Source organism: Malus sylvestris, chromosome 16, assembly GCF_916048215.2.
Source record: "Malus sylvestris chromosome 16, drMalSylv7.2, whole genome shotgun sequence".
NCBI lineage: Eukaryota > Viridiplantae > Streptophyta > Magnoliopsida > Rosales > Rosaceae > Malus > Malus sylvestris.
This window is the reverse complement of record NC_062275.1, coordinates 7,878,437-7,902,364: the sequence shown is the minus strand read 5'-3', so window position 1 is coordinate 7,902,364 and position 23,928 is coordinate 7,878,437. Positions and strand designations below refer to the sequence as shown.

Below are 23,928 nucleotides of genomic sequence, written 5' to 3'. Positions count from 1 at the left end.
CTAGAAACAAGGAAAACCTAACCCTATCAGCTAGGAGATCTTAACAACTTTAACATACCTATCAACTCACCAAACACCAAGATATATATATTCATAGATTTTTGCAGAGTTACAATTCATCCAACAAAAGGAAAAAAAAAATACTACTACTCAAATAGTAAGTGGACATTCTTGAATCTTTGGAAGCAGAACTCATTGTCATCAGTACGACGATCAACGTCTCTTCCTCTCACTACAGCTTAGGCTCCGCACCAGTTTAGGCAGACAGCAATATTGTGCAAACAGTGTAGCTTTTCTTGTCCTGCTGGGATTCGAATTCGTTTTCGGAACTGTCACACTTCTGAAAACTATGTCCGCTACAGACTCATACGATAAACTTTTATTTGCTGAATTTTGTGGGAGGTCGAAAATGGAAGGTTCGTCTTCTGATCCATCACTGTCGCTCTCATGGAACAATTCAATCAGCTGCTTTTTCGCATCAGTTTTTATTTCATGGATCGGAGTGTTGCTTGCAGATGGGGTAAGATCTGCATAAATTAAAATAAAAAATAAAAAAAAAACAAAGGTCGAACTCGACATAACATTTTCTGGGGAGATCGTAAAAATATTGGTGAATTTTACTTGATCTTAGTTCTTACCACCATTGACACTGAAGAAATCTTCACGATCAGATTCAAACTCTTTCCCACCTACAAAGTAACAAGTATATACTCAAAACAGTAAAATGCGATAAAATCGAAGTTTTCCGGCTACAAGTACATGATAGCCATGAATTTAGCAGGTCGAGTTGGTGTAGAAATACTTGGTTCTTGAAAACTGCTCGCGCGGGGGATTGCGGTACCAATGGAGTTTTCTCGAACAGGGAGTTCAATCAGGATGCATTCTGTCAGGGAATTGCTTGAACATTTGAGATTTGAAGCAGAGTCTTGGGTCTTATGAACTGGAACACAATTTCCCATCTCTTCAAGAAGATGTGGAGGGTTTGTTACATGGTTGGTTTTGTACATTAAGGAAGTGATGCAAGGTTTGTTTGGCGCAACTAGAATCTGGTGAACAAGTTTATTGGTCTTGAAAGCTAAGCATTGGCTTTTGCAGTCCTTGGGTCCGACCATGTAAAATCGTTAGCATTTGAGCAACGGTCACTTTCCAATCAACGAAAGCTTTTGTTTACTTGTAGGGCATCGATTGTGGGAGGTGCTAGGTAGTGCTTTCCGAAGGTTGAGTTCTTGTGTAGGGGGAGCTTTCATGCCACGTTAATTGCACGTCCGAGACACACACAAACGGATTCCTTGCATTCGAATCCCACAAGGCCTTATTTTGGGTGGATCCCAGTGCCAGAGCGTCTCTCTTACTTTTCACTTTTTTCTCAAAGTCCAATTTGGACCAGTTTTTGTGAACGATAGCGAGAGAAATATGTTTTCTCACTGAAATTTTTTTCGCTTAAAGTCCACTTTGTCATTGCTGTGTATATGAACCTGATTATTTCAGTTTCCAGGATCTTGGAATAGGATATACAACTTAGAAATCAAAGTTTTAAAGTCGTATTATAAATCTCGAGTGGATCGGAGCGTAACACATTGTTCGCAGGTCTTATGGATTGTTCTGAATCCATGGCGAGTTACAGCACAAATCGATTTAGTGGTTTGTGTTAACATGTTAACGATCGACCACAAAACTAGGACTGAATCGAGTAAAAATACTATATACAATTGGCATTTACAAGCCAAGTTTCTTTGGCCTCAAATATGTAGAAGATCCCTTGTGCAAACCTGGCATCGAGACTTGCTGCTGCTGCTTCGATCTCTTTTCCCTCTCCTTCCGCTTGCTTTCTTTCTCTTCCTCCGCTTGAGTCTTCCTCAGGTTCTCCATTTCCTCCTCCATCGCTGTTTTCTCCTCCTTTTGTCTCTTCTTATGCTCCAGCATCGATGTATCTGAATCCTTCACAGAAAAGAACATGGGCCCCAACTCGGCCAACCACTGCGGCTCCACCGCTGTGGCGCACTGCATGTACTCCTTTGCCGTCAAAATCAGTTCATGATAAACCACATAATCTGGAGTGCACCCCATACCGTAAAGAGCACTGCTCGGATGTAAATGGCATGGCATCCCGGTCCTGCAGTTCACATACTCCCCAACTCCCTTCAATCTTGCAGAATTGTGGAAGTACGAGGAGCATATAGCTTTTCTCACAAGATCAGTATCGGGCCAACAGGATGTTAGAGGAATTTTTAGCGTCTTCAGGATCTCCAGCAGTTGGGACCTCACCTCTCTAGCCTTTCGTAAGCCTTTAACATGCAAAAAATGATCTCCACACCAGTCCCCCCGATACTGATGTTGTTTCCACTGCTGGTACACATTATACAGCGTCAAGTGGTCAGATTCTGGAACAGAGAACTTCTCCCTTGCAGCATCGCTCTCCTCTGCCCTATCTTTAGGCCTAAAGAACACTGATGGCACCGAAAGCATAGACACAATTGTCAGAACCTCATCCAGGCATCCAAGCTGATCGCCCATCAATAACATCTTAGCAAGCGGGGGGTCCAATGGGAACTCCACCATCTTCCAGCCTAGTTCAGTTAAGCCTCCAACATTGTTCAGAGCACCTAAGACCCACAATTGGTACATAGAGTTGAGAATATTGTCCTGTGGAGGTGGGTCCATGAAATCAAAGTCTAACAAGTTCTCGACCTTAAGACTCTTGAGCAACAACACCACATTACCAAGGTTAGTCCTCTGAATCTCTGGCACAGGACTAGGCAGCAATTCATTTAGATATGCATTCTCCGTGTACAGCCGATAACATGTCCCAGGCCCAGTTCTACCAGCACGCCCAGCACGCTGGTCAGCAGCTGCACGACTAACAGGAAACACTTGAAGAGCATCCATACCCATTCGAGGATTGTATACCTTCATCTTACCATAGCCCGTATCGATCACGTAATATATTCCATCCACAGTCAAAGAAGTCTCAGCAATGTTGGTTGCTACAATGCATTTACGAGCTCCATCCTCAGCTTTTTGAAATATCTTTGCTTGCAAATCAGCAGGCAACTGTGAATATATAGGGAGTATCAAGAGTTTTGGAACTGCTTTTTTGGAGGACGAGATAAGTTGTTCCATCCGCTCGGCAAGCGCATAACAAGCTGCCTCAATCTCATCTTGGCCTGTCATGAAGATGAGGATATCACCGGGAGGGCTCGTGATGTGAATTGTCATGGCCTGCTTCACTGCACCTTCAACATAATCTTCACAAGGGGTTTTGCTGAACAAGATATTTACAGGAAACGTTCTCCCAGGAATGTGAAAAATTGGTACACTGCAACAAAATAAATAGTCATATTAAGCAAGCAGAGCAAGTTGATGTGAAAACGATGACAACAGTACAAATGAACTAAATTACCTCCCAAAGAAATTTGAAAATTTCTGAGCATTTAGAGTTGCAGATGTCACAATGAGCTTAAAATCACGACGTTGGGCCACCACTTTTTTCAAAATTCCAAACAGCACATCTGTGTTTAGTGACCTTTCATGGGCTTCGTCCATGACAACTACACTGCAAAAGCAAAAACCTTGGCAGTAAATAATTTTGTGCTGAATGTAAATTACCAGTTAAATTCAGAGATAAAGAGCCTTTCCAAAATTTGGAAATTTTCATACCGGTATTTGTCAAGATCAGAATCTCTGAGCGTTTCGCGCAGAAGTACTCCATCAGTCATGTACTGCAAAAGATTAAAAAGGCAAGATTTAATATAATGATGTAAAGGTTATGACCGTAGGTAAGCTGTACTTCTCTATAAAATATGGGCAAATATTGGTTTAAAAAGCAGACAAAAGAATTACCTTTATTATGGTATTTGGCCCCGTCACATCCTCAAAACGAATAGCATAGCCAACTTTATCACCAAGCTCAGTCTCCATCTCTTCACTTACTCTTTTTGCAACACTCATGGCTGCTACACGCCTTGGTTGGGTGCAACCCACTATACCATTTACTGTGTATCCATCTTCATAAAGATACTGTCAACATAATCAACATAATGAATGCCAGTTAATGGAGTACACCGTTCATATGCATCCACTCTCATAAATCCAAAAAAATGAGAGAGAATTTGATGATACGATATTAATAAAAGCAAACTTACCTGTGTCAATTGAGTTGTCTTTCCAGAACCAGTTTCTCCAACAACAACAATAACCTGATTTTCTCGAATTACCTATCCAATGGACATTAAATCAGGGTTAGAATATAATGTTTAAATACACGGCCTAATCAAGTGGAAGGGAGAGATCAGTAAACAAAACATCAGCATCACAGGTCACTGAAACTAATTAATAATGACAGTTCGAATTCTCAATGGAAGGGAGAGATCTGCTAGATATTATTTCTTTCCAAACCAAACAAAGTATTAGGCACAAACAGATAAACATTATACCTGCAATAACTCATCCCGCACAGAAAATATGGGCAAATATTGTCGTTGCTGTGAGAGTGTTTTTGACAATGCAAAATCACTCACAGCCTCCCCGCTCTTCATATGTTGTGCAAACTTCGCATCTTCTTTGAAATCAATTTCACCATCTTCACCTACTGCAGCAGTATCCGCATCAATCTAGCATTAAATAAAAATGAAATGCTTAGTCCCAAACCTTAATAGTGCAAGGCAAAAATCAGAACTTCCTCTCATAAGTTCAATATACCTGCTCCGCCGTTTTTTCAACACCAAGGATATCACCCAGTTTGGAACCTGCAAGCTCCCAGAAACGTTGACGTGATTTGTTCTGACTTTGCTTCTCATGGATTTCCCTAACCAGAGTAGACCCTTTGCGTGAAATTATGGCCATATCCGATGTGGGATCCTTTATAGGCATTATGGGCTCTGCTTGTTTGGTAAAAACAACCCTGCCATCCAGGAAAGGAGGCTTTGTATCTGGGATAACATCATAACAGTAGTAGATATTATAGCAAACAGAGATTTCCATCTTCTATTCATAAACAGAAAAGCAAATAGTTCATCAATAAAGTGATATGGCTAGTTATGCACTTATGCTATTTTCTTACCATGGACAAGAAGAATGACTCTCCGTTCTTCTTCATCATCAAACTCAGTCTGCACCTCGGTACCTCTAACAGCACCAGATCTTAAAAGTTGACGATCCTCCCACTGAGCATTATCAGCAGTGAGTTGAGACAACTTTTTGCTCTGAGCAAGAGACATCTTAGTTCCATCTTTTCGGACCTGAAAAGAAAAACAAAATATATAGTGACCATGACAGAAATACAAGCATAGCCAGTACACTTTGGCCAATATACAATCTGACTTAACATAATAAATGAATAAATTTAGCCACTAAACAAGTTAGACTGAGATAACAAATCAGACAGGTAACAATCAGAGAGATGACTGAAAATTTATTTAAAAGTACAACTGATGTGAGTATTTATCATATTTACAAATGTTACTAAATAATGTTAGAGCATCAACGATTGGTTATTTTCTATGACTTTACATCACTCTCGAGTTCACATTCTCATCCAAGAGGATAATCACTTACTAGCCTCCTCCACCTTAGGAAGCCATCATCATTAGAAGAATAAAGAAGATACTTCCAGTCCTTTAGTCCACTCTCTTTTTAAATAAAAAGCACTCTGTAATACTCATTCATCAACAAAAATATAGTTCAGATAAAACTCTGCAAATTAAAGGAAAAAAAACAATCAACATACCAGCCTTTTCGCCAACTCTGCTTCCTTCTTTTGAAAAGAAGCATCGTTTGCATAAAACAAGGACGAGTCATCAGTCGTATCAAACATTGTGTTTCCTTCTTCTCTATCATACCTGTATAACAAGTTTATATGAGTCAAATGAAGTTCAAAACTAAGCTGCCCTACTAAATCATAACATGAGGTCCACAAGGGAAATACAGTGCAGCAACAAAACATTATGTGTGTAGCTACTACTTAAAAGCTGAGACGAAATAGTAGGGTTGTTCTAATGATAACACTATTAAGATGTTTTACTGTTAAACAAAACAATTGTGAAAATTTGTACAAATGATGTGCAAAATTTAGCACAGTCAAGGCAAAATAATATTGACAGAATGGTGCTCTACAGGGGATCTCTTTTCCCAGGAAACGACCATCACATTTGATCATCCCCTAAACTTGCTTTTGAGGACATGATTTAAGGTTCATTGAGGAAAAAAAAAAACTTATCTGAATTAACTTACCATGCACGATCAGAATTGTATTCCATCTCTTGACGCATGCTTTCAGTAATCTCGTATGTGTGTTCTTCGGCCAAATTATCTTCTTCCCCATCCTGCAAACAGGACTATCACTGATCATTGACACAGCCAAAACAGGCGAAAAAACTCATTCAACAATCTACAAAAATTAACCACAAATTCACAAAGAAAACATACCTTGAATGATTGTGAACTTTCTGAAGAAAAAGTAAGTTGATGGGACCTCGCACCATATTTCGAACTTGAAGATTTGACTGAGTATCCAGAAGCACGTATTGGAGCTGGAGAGGGAGAGACATGATCCCAAGGAGAAGCAGCAGAACCTGTTGTAATTCTAAACGGGTTAAATCTAAAAATGAAGATAAAATGAAAACCAACCATCTCTATCATAAAGGAAAAATAAATCCAAATTTGTTCTTTTCCAATAAGGTTGATGTTTAAAGATCATACCAGGTGTATGGCCACCTAACCATGGGGAAACTAGTCGTGCATCAGGTGAGGCACCAAGCAGCATAGGTGCCGGTGATGGTTGATGTCGCCTACTGGTATTAGGGTAGTTATCACGTCGTGGTGACTCCTCCCATTCCCATCTCCCATCATCCCAGTCAGATCTGCCTGCAACATTTGCAAATATGGCATTAGAGACAGCAATATCCATGTAGTTACATAACTTAAGCTACATCTTATTATATAAGCTGCCTCCCACATGTACCTGTGACAAATAATTTAAATAAAAGAAGCATATGAGAACTCATTATTCTACGGTTTCCAATAATAAGTATAAGGAACCCAATTGTAAGCTCAAAGTATAGGTTCCTTGAAAGGAAAACCTACATAAAAGTTTCCGTACATAAGAGGGATACACTATTTCGATGTTTGTCCTCCTTTATTAAAAGAATCAAATAATTTAACAGAAGAAAAGAAGAAGACAGTGCATACCAGGTGTCCTCTTTGAATCTTCATATCTACTCCGCTTTCTTCCATATTCTCCACTATATTCTTGTTCATATCGGCTACCTTCCCTTCGACGATTATAATCGTTACCATTACTACTGTATCTTTGTCTTTCACTCCTACTACCATCCTGATACTCTCTTCTCTCACTACCACGGTCATCCCTGTCATATCGACCCTTGTAATCTCTTCTCTCATTTCCACGATCATCCCTGTCATACTTAGGGGTCCGAGACCTGACACTGTGGGAACTTCCACTAGGAGACGAAACCTTCAATTAAGAGGCACAATAAGAAGCATGTCAGAATTTATTTAAGAAAAGCAAACACAACAAAGGAAATAGCATGTCACAAGAGCAAACTTCTAACATAAACCTCCCAAGAAAACATCAGAGTGGAGCAGAAGATAGATAACTTACATAGAGCTCGTTTGAATGTGCTTTTAAAATGACTGAAAGCGCTTTTGGTGAAAATGTTTTTAGAACCAATCTTTAGTAAAGATACAAGTAAATCCTGAAAAAGCACTTAAAGTGCTTCCTAGAAGAAGCACATAACTGGTGCTTCTTGCAGAAAGCACTTTAAGTGCTTTTGGAACTCAAAAACATTTTCTCCAAAAGCGCCTTCAGTTTAAAAGCACATCCAACGAGACCATAATCAAATTGACCAATCAAAAGCACTTTGAGTTCTCATTTACAAATCCATGAATTTCCTCCTTCATAACATTCATATGAGCATAGAGTTAAATATCAGATGCTCTTGCCTCCTACATATCTCTCCTTCACAACAAACAACAATAAAGTCTTTTCCCACTAAGTGGGGTCGGCTATATGAAGCGCTTAGTTCTGTGTCATGTCCTCCGTTAGATCCAAGTACTCTAAATCTTTTCTTAGAGTCACTTCCAAGTACTCTAAATATTTAGTACTCTAAGTACTAAATAAACAATTTGGTAATGCCTTTGGACCCTAAAGGACAAATTCCTGGATAAACAATTTCTAGAACAAATATAAATATCACTTATGATCTAATTTCTAAACAATGACATTAAAACAGAAGACAAATAGAGCGCTAGAAGTATGCTTACATCTCCACGCAGATGTTCCCTAGAGTAGCGATTCTCGTGCATATCATCAATTTTTCCTTCTTCTGTTACAGTACTTTCTGCAACACAAGGATTACAAAGGGCCTTTTAAGTAAAGAAACATATACTTAGAGAAAAGCAGATGGGAAGGAGTAAGATACTATAAGAAAAGTGTACCTGTGCGTGGTGTCTCACTCCCAGATATTTCCCGATATCGCCTCCGAGAGTGACTTCGTATAGCAGTGGGTTCATCAGTACCTTTTTCATCTGAAATTACAGACTCTGATTTTTCGTCTTCCTCCATTGATGAGACAACATTAGCACCTCTTTCTCTTGGGGTCTTGAATCCACCGTTAACCTTAGACCCTTCCCGTTTGGCAATAGCAAGGACATCTAACCCTGTTCCATCATAAATCAAAATCAGAAGGAAGCCCCCTAACGACACTACCACTTGCATTGGAGGGAGGCAGGGCACTGATTCCACAAAATTTCATAAACATAACAAAACACATGAACAAGGATATAAACTCGAAAGTACGGAACATGTTAAAGATGAAATCTTACCCAGGAGAGATTTCCTCTCTGGAGGTCTAAAAACAACTCTATCCTTCCCAGGTACAAATAATCCCCCATCGCTATGCGCCTCAGGTTCCAACGTCGCCGTTGTCTTGTCCAGGTCAATAGGTTCAGTGTGACCTCGTTTCTACACATTAACATCACAAAAATTAGGGAATATAATTTTAGTAAATACAAAAATGACTCTACTTTCTTGCTAAATCCCACGAATCGGATACTAACCTCCATGATAATCACCCGAACAAACTCTAAAATCGAACCCGCCAAGCAATGAGGGCACCTGCACATACAGCAACAGTGAAATCAGAAGCAAATTTCAAGTCCTAAGGCACATAAAAACAAGATTTTGCAATTTCAAATCTCCGGAAAATTGTAAAACCAATGGCGAATGGTTCCAGAATGCGAACTGAACTGAATTCGAACAAAACCCTAGAAATTTCTAGCTTCGAATTCGGACGCCGTGAATCGAATCGTTCCCCAATTGAAATTTTGGAGAGGGGGAGAGAGAGAGAGCGACGTACGTACCTGTGGAAGAAGAGGCCTGCGAGAGTAGTGTTTCGTCGGAGTTTTTTGGAGGGGTTTCAATCTGTAGTTTTAAAGAAGAAGACAAATGGCGGCGACTCCACCGACTTTCGTTTCAGGTTCTACTCGTCCCGAACCTCCCTACGGTTTTTTCTTTTTTCTGGATAAATTCCATAGGAACTTCTTAGGTTTAAGGTCTATTACAATCTCATATTACATTTTTAAAGCATTTTATTTTCATACTTCAACTATTATTTTATTTCAATATAATACATTCGTTAGATTTTACATCTATTAATCCATTAAATGCTGATGTAGCTGACACATTTATGCCACGTGGTTGCTAAATGTGTGCCACGTAACAAAAAAATAATTTTTTATTTTTTTTTAAACTGAATCTTCAACCCAAAAAAAATAAATAAATAAAAACCCAAATCCATATCCTATCACCCCACAAAACGATTATCCCTTCCCCAAATCCCCCTCCCACCCCCAGTGATTATCCCTCCCCCAACTCCCCCTCTGCGACCAACCTCACTGTAGCGCCCCCCAATCCTGCGACCCACCTCACTCAAGCCCCCCCCTTCTCCCTCTGCTCATCTCTTCTTCCCCTTGCAACTCAGAAAAGAAAGGGAAGAAAAAAAAAACCCATATCGCATCTACACATCCATCGCTGGGTTCGTGAGATGGAATCGGGTGCGAGGATGGGTGCGGGTGCGAGGGAAGACGAACTGGGTTGTTTTTTTTTTTTTCCAAGTTGCAGGAAGGGGTTTCAGGGGAAGAAGATGAACATGAAGGAAGGAGAAAGGGGAGGTAGGGTGAGTGCGGATGCGAGGAGAAGACGAACTGGTTGCAGGAATGGGGATCTTGGGAGGAAGGGTCGCGGGTGCAGAGGAAGACGAACTGGGTTTTTTTTTTTTTTTTTTTGGGGTTGCAGGAAAAGGTTTCAGGGGAAGGAGAAGAGGGGAGGGAGGGTGAGTGTGGGTGCGGGGAGAAGACGAACTGGTTGCAGGAATGGGGATCTGGGAGGGAGGGTCACGGGTTGGGGGTGTTCTGGGTTTCTTGTTTTGGGGTGGGGTGGGGTGGGGTGGGGTGGGGGGGGGAGGGTATAGGGGTGGGGTTATGATTTCAGTTTTTTTTTTTTTTTTTAGAAGATTTAGGTTTTTTTTTTTAATTTAAAAAAAAATTGCCATGTGGCAACCACGTCATCACTTAACGGATTAATGGATGAAAAAACCAACGGACATATTATTTTGAAATAAAATGGTACGTGAGGTATGAAAATAAAATGTTTAAAAGATGTTGTATGGATTTGTGCAAGATCTCAAACCTGAGTGGTTACTGTGTAATTTACCCTCTTTTTTTTTTAACATGCGAGACAAAACGGGTGTCTATTTTTCGTTTATTTTTTATTTTTAAATTTATTTTTCATATTTTGTGAGATGTGGGTTTACGAAGTTAGTTTGGTTTTTAGTTTGTGAAAGGGATCCAATCTCCAGCCCGAAGTTTAAATACATGGGCCTCCAAAATGATTTGAGACTTTTTGTGACTTTTTTATGGTCAAGGGATTTTTTGTGACGTACAATTGGACCTGACTTTCAAATACTTCTTTCCGTAATTTAAATGATTTGTCAAAAAGTAGGGTAAATTACATAATATCTCCTCATGTTTGAGGTCTGTTGATGCATAAAACCGGAGGTCTTGGAACAACGTAAATCCGACCGTGAATCTGCAAGAAATGTAAATAACACAAGATGTATCGTGGTTAACCTCAAGGTTTGGGCTACGTCCACATTAATATTGTATTTATCTGAGGGAGAGAGAGAGAGAGCTCTGAGAGTGAAAGTTTTGAGAGGGGGTGAAAGGGCCTAGGAATTGGCCTCCGAGGGTGAGAATGAGGTTTTCCCTAATTGTGAGGGTGAGAGGTCCTTTTATAGAATAATGGTTCCTCACTTATTACATATTTGCTCCTTCCTTTATTACATAATTACATTTGAGTCCCCCGAGTATTTATACGAGATCTAAATACGGAGGCCCTAAGTATGGTATAAACAGTAGTCCCCCAAGTCTTTAGTCAAGAGAGTCTTTTTGCTAGAGACTTGAAATTCAGTCCATGTATGGGCCGAAGTAACTAGATGTCGTCTAGGACTGATACTCGATATGAGGCGGTGCTCAATCTGAAATAATACTCATCTAGAAGTAGCACATATTGCGAGGCTGCTATGCTTATGGCTTATGTTGCCTTGGATACCTCGGCTTGTGGCGTTGAAGTTGAATGAGTCCCTTTTATAGAATAAAGGTTTACTCCTCAATACATAAATGATGGGCTAAAGTTGATGCTCGCGGTGAAAAGGCTGCTCGGTAGGCGGTGATGCTCTCTAATGATGGTGAGGGAGTCCATTTTATAGAATAAGGGCTCGCTCCTCAATACATAAGTGATGGGTTAGGAGTGATGCTCGCGGTGAGGCGGTTGCTCAGCTGGCGGCGATGCTCTCTAATGAAAGTGAAGAAGTCATTTTTATAAAATAAGGGATCGCTCATCAGTACATGAGTAATGGTGCTCTCTAATGAAAGTGAGGGTCTCTTGTATAGAATAAGGGCTCGCTCCTTAATACATAAATGATGGGCTAAAGTCCCCCAAGTATTTTTCATGAGGCTCAGTTGAAGCCTAATATATGGTACATAATGTAGTCCCCCAAGTCTTCGGTCAATAGAGTCTGTTGGCTAGAGACTTCAAATTGAATCCATGTATGGGCCGAAGTGGCGGTTGTTCAAAGGCGGTATTTGTATACCCTGCACTGAAGCTTTGTAGGTGAAGCTTTGCAAGTGAAGCTTTGAAGCTAGAGCTCTGTAAATGAAGCTTTCGAAGCTAGAACTTTTGTAAATGAAGCTTTTGAAGATATAACTTTTGTAAATAAAGCTTTTGAAGCTAGAGCTTTGTAAATAAAACTTTTAAAGCTAGAGCTCTGTAAATGAAGCTTTTGAAGCTAGATTGACATGAGTGATGCTCATGAATGTTTATGTTGATTGACATGAGTGATGCTCATGGATGTTGTCATGAGTGATGCTCATGAATGTTAACATGAGTGATACTCATGAATGTTAACATGAATGATGACATGAATGATGCTCATGAATGTTTATGTATGATTGTCATGAGTGATGCTCATGAATGTTTATGTATGAATGACATGAGTAATGCTCATGTATAATTTGGAGTACTGGGCATACTTTTGATCACCTGGTTGGTGGCATGAAGAAGAGTACGGGTTGTACATTTCATCACCTGGTTGGTGGTAATAGCGGCAGGTTGCCGAATAATTTTGGAATACTGGGCGTACTTTTGGTCACCTGGTTAGTGATAATAGAGGCAGGTTGTTGAATAATTTTGGAGTATTGGGCGTACTTTTGGTCACCTGGTTGATGATAATAGAAGCAGGTTGCCGAATAATTTTGGAGTACTAGGGTACTTTTGATCACCTGGTTGGTGGTAATAGTGGTAGGTTGCCGAATAATTTTGGAGTACTAGGCGTACTTTTGATCACCTGGTTGGTGTTATTTTGGGCTTATGGGTCTTCACTCTCTACACAACATTCCAGCCCATTTATTTTGGGCTTTGCCAGTTTTTTATAATTTTTTATTAATTACCCTCTGATGGGCTTTATACGGATGTCTCCGAAAGATAAGAAAAATAAATCACATCATTCAAAAATAAATCCAACCCTCTGCTCAATAGGTCACACCCATAATTCCCTTTTCTGCATGCCATCACCATCATAATTATGCCTTTTTCTTTTTCTATTCTTTTCCTCCTCCTTTTTCTTTTTCTTTAACATTATGGTGTTGTCTGTAAAAAGTGGGAACATGATGAAAGTTGGTGGGCAACTTCTGTGCTATCATCGTGCCAAGTTGATTCCCTTAATCAACTTGGAGCTTGGGTTGCTGTGCATTAGTGGGTAGCCATGCTTTCTGCTTTTTTCTCTTTTGGCAGCATGGTCATTGCTTTTGCTTTTCTCTTATGGCGGATTCAGCAGTGCATCTCTCAACTCATTTGCATCAATGAAACCACTTCTGTCCCGGTCGAACCTCTCAAATACTCCCTTAATCAACTTGGAAGATTGTAGAATAGTGCAGTGAATTCCTTAGGCCAGATCTTCCTGGCATTGGAGGAACCTTCAACCTCTGTTTCGGGATCCTCTTCCTCATTTGAATCTGAACCACCTTGGGCCATTTCACGAACCGGGTTGGATTATTTTCACCATGTGCGCTTTCCTTTATCACCTTTAATCGATTTGGGAACATTTGGGATGGTAATCCCACCGGGAAGAACAATCTCGCGACCTCCATCGTGATCGATTTCAATCGATCGAGCAGTGTAAAACTCCCCTTTACAGTACTTGAGCCGTAAATCAGTGGACATATCGTATCCACGCCCAATGAATGCAATTGCAATCTCGGCAGCTTCCGGAGTTGGAGCCTTAAACGCCATCGCTCTGGTTCACCAAATCAAGATTGAATGGCAAAAATTGAATTGAATTTGTGAAAGTCAATGAGGATTCAATACACTTTTTTTAGGTGAAACAGAAAGGGAATCGAGCTGCACCATCGTTGGATTGTGCAAAAACTTGGCTCGAATAGTAGACTGATTGGGTTTTTGAATGAGAGAGAAACCAAGTGTACTTGGCTCGAATAGTGGACCTTCCCGTCCTCCCATATGTCCTTGAAACCACAGCATTTCTAGCGATGTAGAGAGGGCGGCCGGAGAAGATGAAGTGGTTCCTGACGAGCGTGAAGGAGTTGTTCCGGGTTAGGTGAGTTGGAACAGAGCCGAGTCCAACTGAGTTGAAGATTTCATCTTTACAGGGGAATGGGTCGAGGAAGATTAAGCCCAGGGTTTAAAACCAACACAGGAAAGTGGGATTAGGGACTCATTAGGAAAGCGTGGAAAGGTCAAGCAGATTTGTGAGGAAAAAATGGGCTCAGAGATAAAGGACGATAAAATTTCAGATTAAACCAAGAAGAGAAAGAAAACTGTTTCAGCTTAAAAAAGTGAGATTTGTAGACTGAAGAGAGAGAGATAGAGTATTTGGTTTCCTAGGTTTTTTTTTTTTTTTTGGGAAAGCTTTGGGTTGTTGGGTTTTTGCAGATTCACGGCGGAGGTGAAAAATTGAGAGAGAACCGACATAACTTTTTGTGTCGTTTCCCACAGACGGCGCCAAATGTTGATGCACAAAATCGAAGATCTTTGAACAACGTAAATTCGACCATGAATCTGCAAGAAATGTAAATAACACAAGATGTATCGTGGTTCACCCCAAGGTTTGGGCTACGTCCACACTGATATTGTATTTATCTGAGGGAGAGAGAGAGCTCTAAGAGTGAGAGCTTTGAGAGGGGGTGAGAAGGCCTAGGAATTGGCCTCCAAATGTGAGAATGAGGCTCTCCCTAATTGTGAGGGTGAGAGATCCTTTTATAGAATAAGGGTTCCTCACTTATTACTTATTTGCCCCTTCCTTTATTACATAATTACATTTGAGTCCCCCGAGTATTTATATGAGATCTAAATACGAAGACCCTAAATATGGTATAAACAGTGAAGAGCCCATCATTTATGTATTAAGGAGCGAACCCTTATTCTATAAAAAAGACTCCCTCACTTTCATTAAAGAGCACCCATTACTCATGTACTGAAGAGCGAACCCTTATTTTATAAAAAGGACTCCCTCACTTTCATTAGAGAGCATCGTCGCCAGCTGAGCAACCGCCTCGCCGCGAGCATCACTCATAACCCATCACTTATGTATTGAGGAGCGAACCTTTATTCTATAAAAGGGACTCCCTCACCATCATTACAGAGCATCGCCGCCTACTGAGCAACCTCATCGCCGCGAGCATCAACTCTAACCCATCATTTATGTATTAAGGAGCGAACTCTTATTCTATAAAAGGGACTCTCTCAACTTCAATGCCACAAGCCAAGCCAACCAAGGCAACATAAGCCACAAGCATAGCAGCCTCGCAATATGTGTTACTTCTAAATGAGTATCATTTCAGATTGAGTACCGCCTTATATCGAGTATCAGTCCTAGACGACATTTAGTTACTTCGGCTCACACATGGACTGAATTTCAAGTCTCCAGCCAAAAGACTCTCTTGATTGAAGACTTAGGGGACTACTGTTTATACCATACTTAGGGCCTCCGTATTTAGATCTCGTATATATACTCGGGGGACTCAAATGTAATTATGTAATAAAGGAATGGGCAAATATGTAATAAGTGAGGAGCCCTTATTCTATAAAATGACTTATCACCCTCACAATTAGGGAGAGCCTTATTCTCACCCTCGGAGGCTAATTCCTAGACCTTCTCTTCCCTTCTCAAAACTCTCACTCTCAGACCTCTCTCTCTCCCTCAGATAAATACAATATCAGTGTGGACGTAGCCCAAACCTTAGGGTGAACCATGATACATCTTGTGTTATTTACATTTTTGCAGATTCACGGTCGGATTTACGTTGTTCTAAGACCTCCGGTTTTGTGCATCAACAAGGTCTATTACAACTCTATACAACATCTTTAAAACATTTCATTTTCATACCTCACATACTATTTTATTTCAATATAGTACCTCTGTTACATTTTCCATCCATTGATCCGTTAAGAGCTGACGTGGCTGCCACCTGTGTGCCATATGGCAAAAAAAAAATTTATTTTTTTAAAACCTAAATCTTCTCAACAAAAAAAAAAATTGAAAAATGCAGAACCCACCCCCCTCACCTTCCCCGCAACCCCTCCCCACCTTTCTTCTCCCTCCCAAGCCGAGCCTCCCAACCACCTCCATCTTCTCCACTCTCTTCACTTAACCCCTCGTTATTGTGTCCGCATCCCAACGTAATTTTGATAATCGAGCCCGAGAGCTGGTTGTAGGTGGAAGATCTGGCCGGGTTGAAAACCGAGTCAAATTGCTGGTAGCAATCGGAGTAGGGGCCGCACTGGAGCCAGTTGACGTTTCTGCCGATGTCTAGCGCCATGTATAACAATTTCGCTAGAGTCCCGACGCCAATCCCAGAGAAGTACTCGTCGTTGCCCTGGCTAACGCTAGAGACGACGAGGGTGGAGAGGTCCTGGGGTTAGATCTCGGCGTGCATGGGCTCGAGATCCCTTATTTTTATCCCCTGGAGTGCCAATTGGAGCTTAGTGTATAGTGAGTTCACTCAAGCCGAGTCGCGGTCGAGTTTGGTGAGGGTGAGGGATTTATAGTCCTTGTGTTGGGAATTGAAGAGGGAGTCGCAATGGTGAAGCTGGAGGGAGAAGACGGAGGAGTTGAGGGGTTGGGATTCCTAGGATTTGGATTCCAATTGTTGGAGAGACTAAGGGTTGAATGAGGGGAGGTGAAGAAAGTGGAGGAGAATGAGATGGTTGCTCAAAAGGGAAGGAGAAGAGATGTTGCGGGGAAGGTGGGGTGGGTTCTGTGTTTTTCTTTTTCTTTTTTTGAAAAGATTCAAGTTTTTAAAAAAAAAAATTTGCCACGTGGTACAAATGTGGTAGCCACATTAGCTCTTAATGGATCAATGGATGAAAAATGTAACGGAGGTACTATATTGAAATAAAATAGTAGGTGAGGTATGAAAGTTAAATGTTTTAAAAATGTTGTATGTGGTTATAATAGACCTCAAACCTAATAAGGTATTATGTAATTTACCCCAAAAAGTACAACTTTCGTCCACTATATATGTCCATGTGACATGGATAAACTAGTGAATTGAAACATACTACTTAGTAGATTAGACACAAATTACTTAATTTTGACAAGCAACGGTCTAAACTTGAACATCTATATATAATATTATTAAGAAAACCCGCATTGTCAACTTTTCTCATTTTCCCTATTGTGCCCTCACTTTTGATACACACTATTGACAAAAGGAGGGCAAAATAGTAATTTTGTACTTTTTGACAAAATGACAATCATATCCCTATTTTAACCTATTTTTTTGATATAATGACAATCATATTTTTTCAATTTTACCCTCACTTTTGATACACAATATTTACAAAAGGAGGATAAAATAGTAATCATGTAATATTAAAAAAATATGCACTTATTAAAAGAAATTATTCACACACACACAAAGTGTGTGCTCTCTACTAGTAAGAAATTAAGGTTGATGCTTCTATGTAAATGGTGGTTATAAAGACTGGAGTTTGATCGAAATTATTTGCCAAACTGAGCTAAATGTGGCTTCTCCACCGGTGATGTATATAGGGGACTTACTAGTGCCTTCCACCAATCACAGGACCACTAAGAAGAGAAAGGCTCCCCACACAAATGATTGTGTCGAAGAAACGTGGTAGACCACATATTTGATATGCGCCTTCTATCAAGCATATAATTTATGATATTTACAGAAAACACTTTAAACGCTTTTGTAGTTCAAAAATATTTCATGTATAAACGTTTTCAGTTATTTTTAAAGCACTTCCGTACGAGTTTTTATTGTTTCATACACTTTGCAATAAGAAAGGGTGCCATGAATGATTTCTTGCAAACATCGACGAACTCACACCATTGAGCGCGTTCAAATCCTTCAAACACATTCTTCATCGTGTAAACCTTTCTCCGCAAGGCTAAAGATGCAGAACTGATCAGTAGTACTACTAGTACCTCTTCGTGGCCACGGTGCTTCAGCCATGGGGATTGAGGAGGCAACGCCAACGCCGCAGCTGCAGAGGTATATAACTTTGCAGGATGTACAAACTGCTTTAAAGCAATGGACATCGACGAAATTAGTTGAATCAAGGATTTTCAAGATCAACTCCGACAGTTCAGGTTGGAGCTCAGACCACTTAATACTGTTTGGTAGAGACGTTCTAGTATTACTAGTCGTCACGTTGGTGCAATGGTACTCGCTTGAAAACCCCCCTCCTTTTGGTGCAAGGATAAAGAGTTTTCTATCAGCCATTACTCCAACATATTATAGTCCACAGGTTTGGATTCAATCGGTTCAGTTTTTCACCAAAATAAAAAATCGAACCTTAAGTATTGTTTGGCTTGTTTTTTTTCAATGTTTGGTTCGGTTTTAATGTATTATGAAGCAAAATTCATTTGTACATTAAAACCATAATAAATTAGGAGTTCGAGTTTTTGTAGTTTCCGTATAGAATTTGGAGGAAGTTTGTACCCACAGTGGGTTGGAAGAGGATAACCTACCCTACGAGTAGGAAAATAGTTTGAACTCAAAACACAGTGAGCTGAAAAGAAAAATTCTGGCCACTAAGACAATTCACCGCTTGTTATCTCAATCTAATATTTTAGGTTGAATCAAATAATGTGGTGAACGAGGAAAAAAAATGACGATAGGAAAAATTGAATTAAGAATTTGTGAATGTACATTATGCAACGCATAAATTGAAGGGGGGGGGGGGAATGGAGAAAAGTTACATTATTATTACAAGCAAACTAGAAATTGGCAGAAACTAGACATTTCAAATTACAAAATGTAGCCAATTCTTAATTATCATTTTTACACAAAAAGAAAACAAAATAATGTGTAATAAAATTATGCTATGGGGATTTGCTTGACTTAAAAAAAAATAAATGGGGTTCTTCATCAACAAATTGATTCTTCAAAATAATCCTACCACAACCTATCAAAATCCACCATCTGACAAAACTAAATCTTCAAATTCATTAGGTGAACGTCGAACTTCGTGACTATATTCAGAGAAATGATTTCAGCACTCATGTTTTCACCCTCTGCATTCCTCTTGTTTTTGTCCTTTGATTATCCATTAACTTATATTAAAAAATATAAAAGCTCAAAAAATAGGGAGGAGTGCAGCGGAATGAAAAAGGATGTGCGGAAATTATTTCCCAACTGTGTATACGTATCGATCCTCACGTTCCAATCCTTTCAAGATTTTCAGAGACGGATTTCATCCTTGGCCTAACCTCAGGGTCCGGCTCAGTGCATGCAAGGGCTACATGGAAAGCTGCAAGTACCTCCTTTTTGGCATGCACTTCCTGTAGCAACACAGGGTCTACCATATCCGACAAAGGGTTTTCATCCTCAAATCCTTTCCTCACCCACCTCACCAGGTCTGGGACCTCGACCGAAGTTGACGTGGTCGGAGAGAGCTCCGGGGACTTCCCTGTGAGCAATTCAAGCAACACAACTCCGAATGAGTACACGTCCCATTTTTGGGTGAGTTTGCTTCCCGTGACACGGGCCTCCGGGGCACGGTAATTGTTTGATCGCTCTGTTGGTACTGGTTTCATGTAAGGCAAAGCCCCGCCCATGAAGCCACCCGAGGAGGGGTTGTTTCCTGTGATTTCGATAAGCCTGTTGAGTCCGAAATCTGAAATGTAGGCTTGAGATTCGTTGTCGAGAAGAATGTTGGAGGGTTTAATGTCACCGTGGACAAACTTTCTGGGGCTGCATTCGTGCAGGTAGGCGAGGCCTCGGGCTGTTCCCTTGGCGATCTTTAGCCTCGTTGTCCACGAGAGGCTTGATGATGACTGACCGTTTCTCCCTGCACATTTTTAATTCAAAATTTTCAGTTTCAATAGCTTTTAAGTAAAGGAATTGTATGACAATTGCAGAAAAGGGAAATGCAGAAGAATTGCATTAGAATCCACGTTATCCACTCGAATTATGACATGGTAGTTGTAGTGGTTCCATGCCACCAAGGAAACTTGAAAACAAAGGCTGAGGACAAAGGAATTAAAATCTACGCTTTACGTTTCCCCTGCACAAACAGAGGTTCACTTTTCTGCTTCCAAAGTTCCAATTTCATTAACATCGAACGAATATTTGATCAACCTAGGAAAATGGTTTTTGCACGTTCTTTTTTACTTTTTGTACACCCTGTCTTATTTCGGCCCTTGATTCTCTTTTGACGCTCAATTGAGTAGCTAGAACAGAAGAGTGTCCAGAAAGCTACAAATGGGTGCGGAAATCATTTCCCGTTGAAGTATACTTACAACTAGCGAGGCCATAAAGCTGTGATGGTGTGCACCAAATATGACATGATTATCCTGACCTACCATGTAGTGAATTGTGTTGAGCTCTCGGAAATGCGCAAGCCCCACATCACGAGAGATTTTTCAGTATGACCGACATACTAAGTGGTACATCACGTGTCATTATACAAATGGTGGAATATGTATGTTAAAAAGTTAATAACTTAAAAAATAAAATTTTCCACCACTTACATAAAAAAAAGTAGTGTATCACCCGTGTTCCCGTCACAATAAAAAAAATTTCCCTCATCACAGCCCGATCACAGTCAGAGTCATTTCCCAAACAACATAGGTACAACTATTTGCCCCACATATGAAAAACAATGTGATATCTAAGCATGTCATTTTCTTGCCAAGTTGGCAAATATCCCCACAATTTTCAACATATTTGCTCTTCCCAGAACCTCCGTCTTTATATAAAGAACGGATGTGCATCGAGAACATATGTTTTGCGATAATTTGTAACTGTAAAGAATGAATATCCGTTTCATAATTGAACAACAAATTTAATAAGAATCAGACGTCCGTTTCATAGTTGGATTACAAGTTTTAATGATAAGGGTGGACAAACATAATGCAAAATCATCATTTGTGTACCAGGCAGGATGATAATTTGCTGCCTAATAATTAAAGGGAACTTTAACGAAAAGCTTATGGTACTGTTCACTTCAACGAAAAACCACATTTTTACACTAAAAAGTCAATTATGGTATTATTCACTTTACTCTTTATTTTATCTTTATCGTTAAAACTCAAAAAATTTAAACACTTTTTATTAGTTTTCCTAAAATTTAAAACCTGCAACTTTTAAAGCCTAACCGGTCCAGGCCCCGTACCAATTAAATTAAAACTTCTAAACCACCCCTTAAGCTAATCGTGGCCCAGCTGCCTTGTATGTCCTTCACTACAACAAAGCAGAGCAAGCTTACTTGGCTTAAAGGCCAATTAAAAATAAAACATTTTTATTTTGTTCCAATTAATTATAAGGTAGTGCTATTTATACTTTCTTTTACTTCTTCCGCACTCTTACTAATTTTTATTCATTATTTATCTTTAATTCATTCGATCTGACGATAGAAAATTAAGAGGGTGTGTGAGAGTAAAAATGAGTGTGGGAATAACATCACCCTTAATTATATTGCTATATTTTGCCTAATTTCTTTCGTATGGCTTAAAGATCCCTCATATGATCAATTTCTAGTTCTGTCACTAACAACATCCAAATTATAGTATTTTTTTAAGAAACGATATTATCTACACTAAGGGAGATGAGTTGGACTTAATCTTACCAGGGCTATTAATAATGTGGTTCAAATTTACCTGTGACGATAATCGAATCTAAACTTTTCATTTGCAAGTAAAGAAAAATAACACTAATCAATGAAAAGGCGCAAACCAAAATATGACACATCCACACTCATAAAACGACATAATAACGTAATTCACAACTGCATATTAAAAAAACAAAAAACAAAAAAAAAGAAAAGGGGAAAAAAACTTACCGCGGAGTGCAGAGGCCAAGTTACCGTTAGAAATGAAGTCACTGATGAGAAGCTTCTCGTCGGCCGCCCAATAGTACGCCCTCAGCTTCACCACATTCGGATGCTTCACCCGCCCGATCGCCTGAATCTCCGCCGCGAACTCCTTATACCGCTGATCGCCGCCCTCCCCCAACCTCCTCACCGCCACCGGGATTCCATTCCCGAGCACCACTTTGTACACAATCCCCAACCCGCTCTTCCCCAGCACGTAAGCCGATGCTCTCAACAGCTCGTCGAGCTCGAACGTGAAACCCTTGTCGATCGCAACGAGATCCCCCTCCCCTTTCCCCCTCTCTCCCTTTTCCGGGTCGCCGGAATCCGAATCCTCGTTCCCGAACCCGCCATTGATGCAAGCGCAAGAACAGAGCTGGCAGAGATTACAGAGGTGGCGCTTCTCGTTGCCGCCAAAATTGCTCTTTCCCGTACAACTGCATCCATCCTCGTCGTCCTTCTTTTTCCAGTAAATGTAAACGACGACTAATCCGATAAACGCCACTCCGGCGGCGTCCGCCACCGAGATTAGGACAATCAGACCCGGACTCAATCCCTTTCCCGGATTTTTTTCCGAACCCGGTCCCGAATTCGGACTATCCGCGGAGCTCTGCCCCGGGTTTTTACAAGCTTTCTGAAGCGGAAACCCGCAGAGCAGAGGATTGTTCAGAAACGCGGTGGGACCCTGGTTCGAAAACGAACCCGTTTGAGGAATCTCGCCGCTGAAATTATTGTTTCGGAGATCAAAGCTCACCGTGGCAGGCAATTCGCCGAGGGATTTCGGAATCTTTCCCGATAAGTGATTGAACGATAAGTTGAGCGTGCCGGAGAGAGACTTCAACTTGCCGAAATCGTCCGGCACCGATCCGGTTAACTCGTTGGAGGAGAGGTCCAATTGGATTAGATTCTCCATGTCTGACCAAATTCCCGCCGGAATTTCGCCTTCGAATCGGTTTCTCGCGAGGATCAGCCGCTGCAATTGGCGGCAGTTCTTCAAGTAGTCCTTCTGGAGCGGACCGGAGAGGGAGTTGTTGGAGAGGTCGATGTTCTGGAGGCGCGGGGGGTTGCATATCGACGGCGGGAGAGGACCAGAGAGGTTGTTACCGTAGAGGAAGAGGCTGTGGAGTGAGGTGGCGTTGAAGAGTTGGGAAGGGATTGAGCCACGGAAGTTGTTGCTATGGAGGTTGAGGCGGCGAAGGTATACTAATGTTCCAAGCTCGGAGGGAATGTATCCGCGGAGGTTCTTGCCGGAGAGAGTGATTCCAACAACGCGGGGGTCGGAAAAGCCGGTGATGTTCATGCAGGAAATGCCGGTCCAGCGGCAGGGGGTGGGGTCGGTGTCGAGCCAGTCGGAGAAGGCGGAGCCGTCGGAGGACTGGTCGACGGCGGATTTGAGCGAGAGGAGGGAAAGGCCGTCGGGGGTGAGCGAGAGTGTGGTGTCGACGAGGAAGAGGAGGAAGATGAGGGCGGAGAACATGGAAGGTTCCATAATTTGGGCGGAGAAATGGGAGGAGATGGAGATTTGTGGGTTTAATTGAAGTTCATATTGTTGTTTTAGAGGGAGAGAGAGAGAGAGGAGAGAGAGGGTGGTTGGAGGTGTGGGTGAGGTGGTGCTGCGGGTATTTATGAGAAAGAGACCGGAGGAAGGAGGAGATTTGATTGGCGGGGTCCACTTCCCGCCAAAAGGAGAGAGGGAGGAGGAGGGGAGTAGAAGAGAAGCAAAGGAGAAGGGGGTGGTGGCATTTTACTGTGTTTTTATAATTTTAAGGCACATGATGGTGATGTTGTGGTGTAGGTAGGTCACGTCTAATACGCTTATCATTAACATTTCCTCATTTTCTCGACTCTTATTGTTAGTGATCAAAATGATGAATTACATCAATTTTAAAAATAATTTCAATTAGAAAGCCGAACTATTATTGTTTAGTACTGGTTTAATATTGAAGTGTTTTTATAAAAAGTGGATATCAGAAAAAACTGAGGATAAACACTTAAAA

General features: G+C 40.8%; 3 protein-coding genes across 4 annotated transcripts; all 3 read right to left on the bottom strand.

The window, feature by feature from the left end:
* Positions 1-61: 61 nt before the first annotated feature.
* LOC126607374 (uncharacterized) lies at positions 62-1,176 on the bottom strand. 2 transcript variants are annotated; one of them, XM_050274930.1, is made up of 3 exons: positions 842-1,176; positions 639-689; positions 62-527 (listed from the first exon to the last, which is right to left on the bottom strand). In XM_050274930.1, the coding sequence occupies exons 1-3, from the start codon at positions 1,110-1,112 to the stop codon at positions 214-216; spliced, it is 636 nt and encodes a 211-aa protein (XP_050130887.1). In that variant the 5' UTR covers positions 1,113-1,176; the 3' UTR covers positions 62-213. The 2 variants fall into 2 exon arrangements, with proteins under 2 accessions (XP_050130887.1, XP_050130886.1); XM_050274929.1 differs by having other exon boundaries at positions 803-1,171.
* A 342-nt stretch (positions 1,177-1,518) lies between these two features.
* LOC126607372 (pre-mRNA-splicing factor ATP-dependent RNA helicase DEAH7) lies at positions 1,519-9,546 on the bottom strand. The gene is made up of 18 exons (XM_050274928.1): positions 9,379-9,546; positions 9,076-9,133; positions 8,842-8,980; positions 8,455-8,676; positions 8,281-8,357; positions 7,186-7,471; positions 6,697-6,861; positions 6,424-6,569; positions 6,229-6,320; positions 5,726-5,837; positions 5,060-5,237; positions 4,699-4,928; positions 4,434-4,610; positions 4,143-4,214; positions 3,841-4,017; positions 3,658-3,719; positions 3,401-3,553; positions 1,519-3,316 (listed from the first exon to the last, which is right to left on the bottom strand). The coding sequence occupies exons 2-18, from the start codon at positions 9,079-9,081 to the stop codon at positions 1,717-1,719; spliced, it is 3,894 nt and encodes a 1,297-aa protein (XP_050130885.1). The 5' UTR covers positions 9,082-9,133; positions 9,379-9,546; the 3' UTR covers positions 1,519-1,716.
* Positions 9,547-18,804: 9,258 nt separating this feature from the next.
* LOC126608265 (receptor protein kinase-like protein ZAR1) lies at positions 18,805-23,659 on the bottom strand. The gene is made up of 2 exons (XM_050276127.1): positions 21,902-23,659; positions 18,805-19,909 (listed from the first exon to the last, which is right to left on the bottom strand). The coding sequence occupies exons 1-2, from the start codon at positions 23,418-23,420 to the stop codon at positions 19,275-19,277; spliced, it is 2,154 nt and encodes a 717-aa protein (XP_050132084.1). The 5' UTR covers positions 23,421-23,659; the 3' UTR covers positions 18,805-19,274.
* Positions 23,660-23,928: the final 269 nt, after the last annotated feature.

What these genes read in the sequence shown, in the direction of transcription:
- LOC126607374 (XM_050274929.1), bottom strand. Translation starts at nt 1,112, where the DNA reads ATGGTCGGACCCAAGGACTGCAAAAGCCAATGCTTAGCTTTCAAGACC. An exon ending in GAGCAGTTTTCAAGAACCAA is followed by an intron (nt 690 to 802) that starts GTATTTCTACAC and finishes GTTACTTTGTAG; the next exon opens with GTGGGAAAGAGTTTGAATCT. An exon ending in TTTCTTCAGTGTCAATGGTG is followed by an intron (nt 528 to 638) that starts GTAAGAACTAAG and finishes TAATTTATGCAG; the next exon opens with ATCTTACCCCATCTGCAAGC.
- LOC126607372 (XM_050274928.1), bottom strand. An exon ending in GGGAACATCTGCGTGGAGAT is followed by an intron (nt 7,472 to 8,280) that starts GTAAGCATACTT and finishes TCTTAATTGAAG; the next exon opens with GTTTCGTCTCCTAGTGGAAG. An exon ending in TTGAAAAAACGGCGGAGCAG is followed by an intron (nt 4,611 to 4,698) that starts GTATATTGAACT and finishes ATTTAATGCTAG; the next exon opens with ATTGATGCGGATACTGCTGC.
- LOC126608265 (XM_050276127.1), bottom strand. Translation starts at nt 23,420, where the DNA reads ATGGAACCTTCCATGTTCTCCGCCCTCATCTTCCTCCTCTTCCTCGTC. An exon ending in CTTGGCCTCTGCACTCCGCG is followed by an intron (nt 19,910 to 21,901) that starts GTAAGTTTTTTT and finishes AAAAATGTGCAG; the next exon opens with GGAGAAACGGTCAGTCATCA.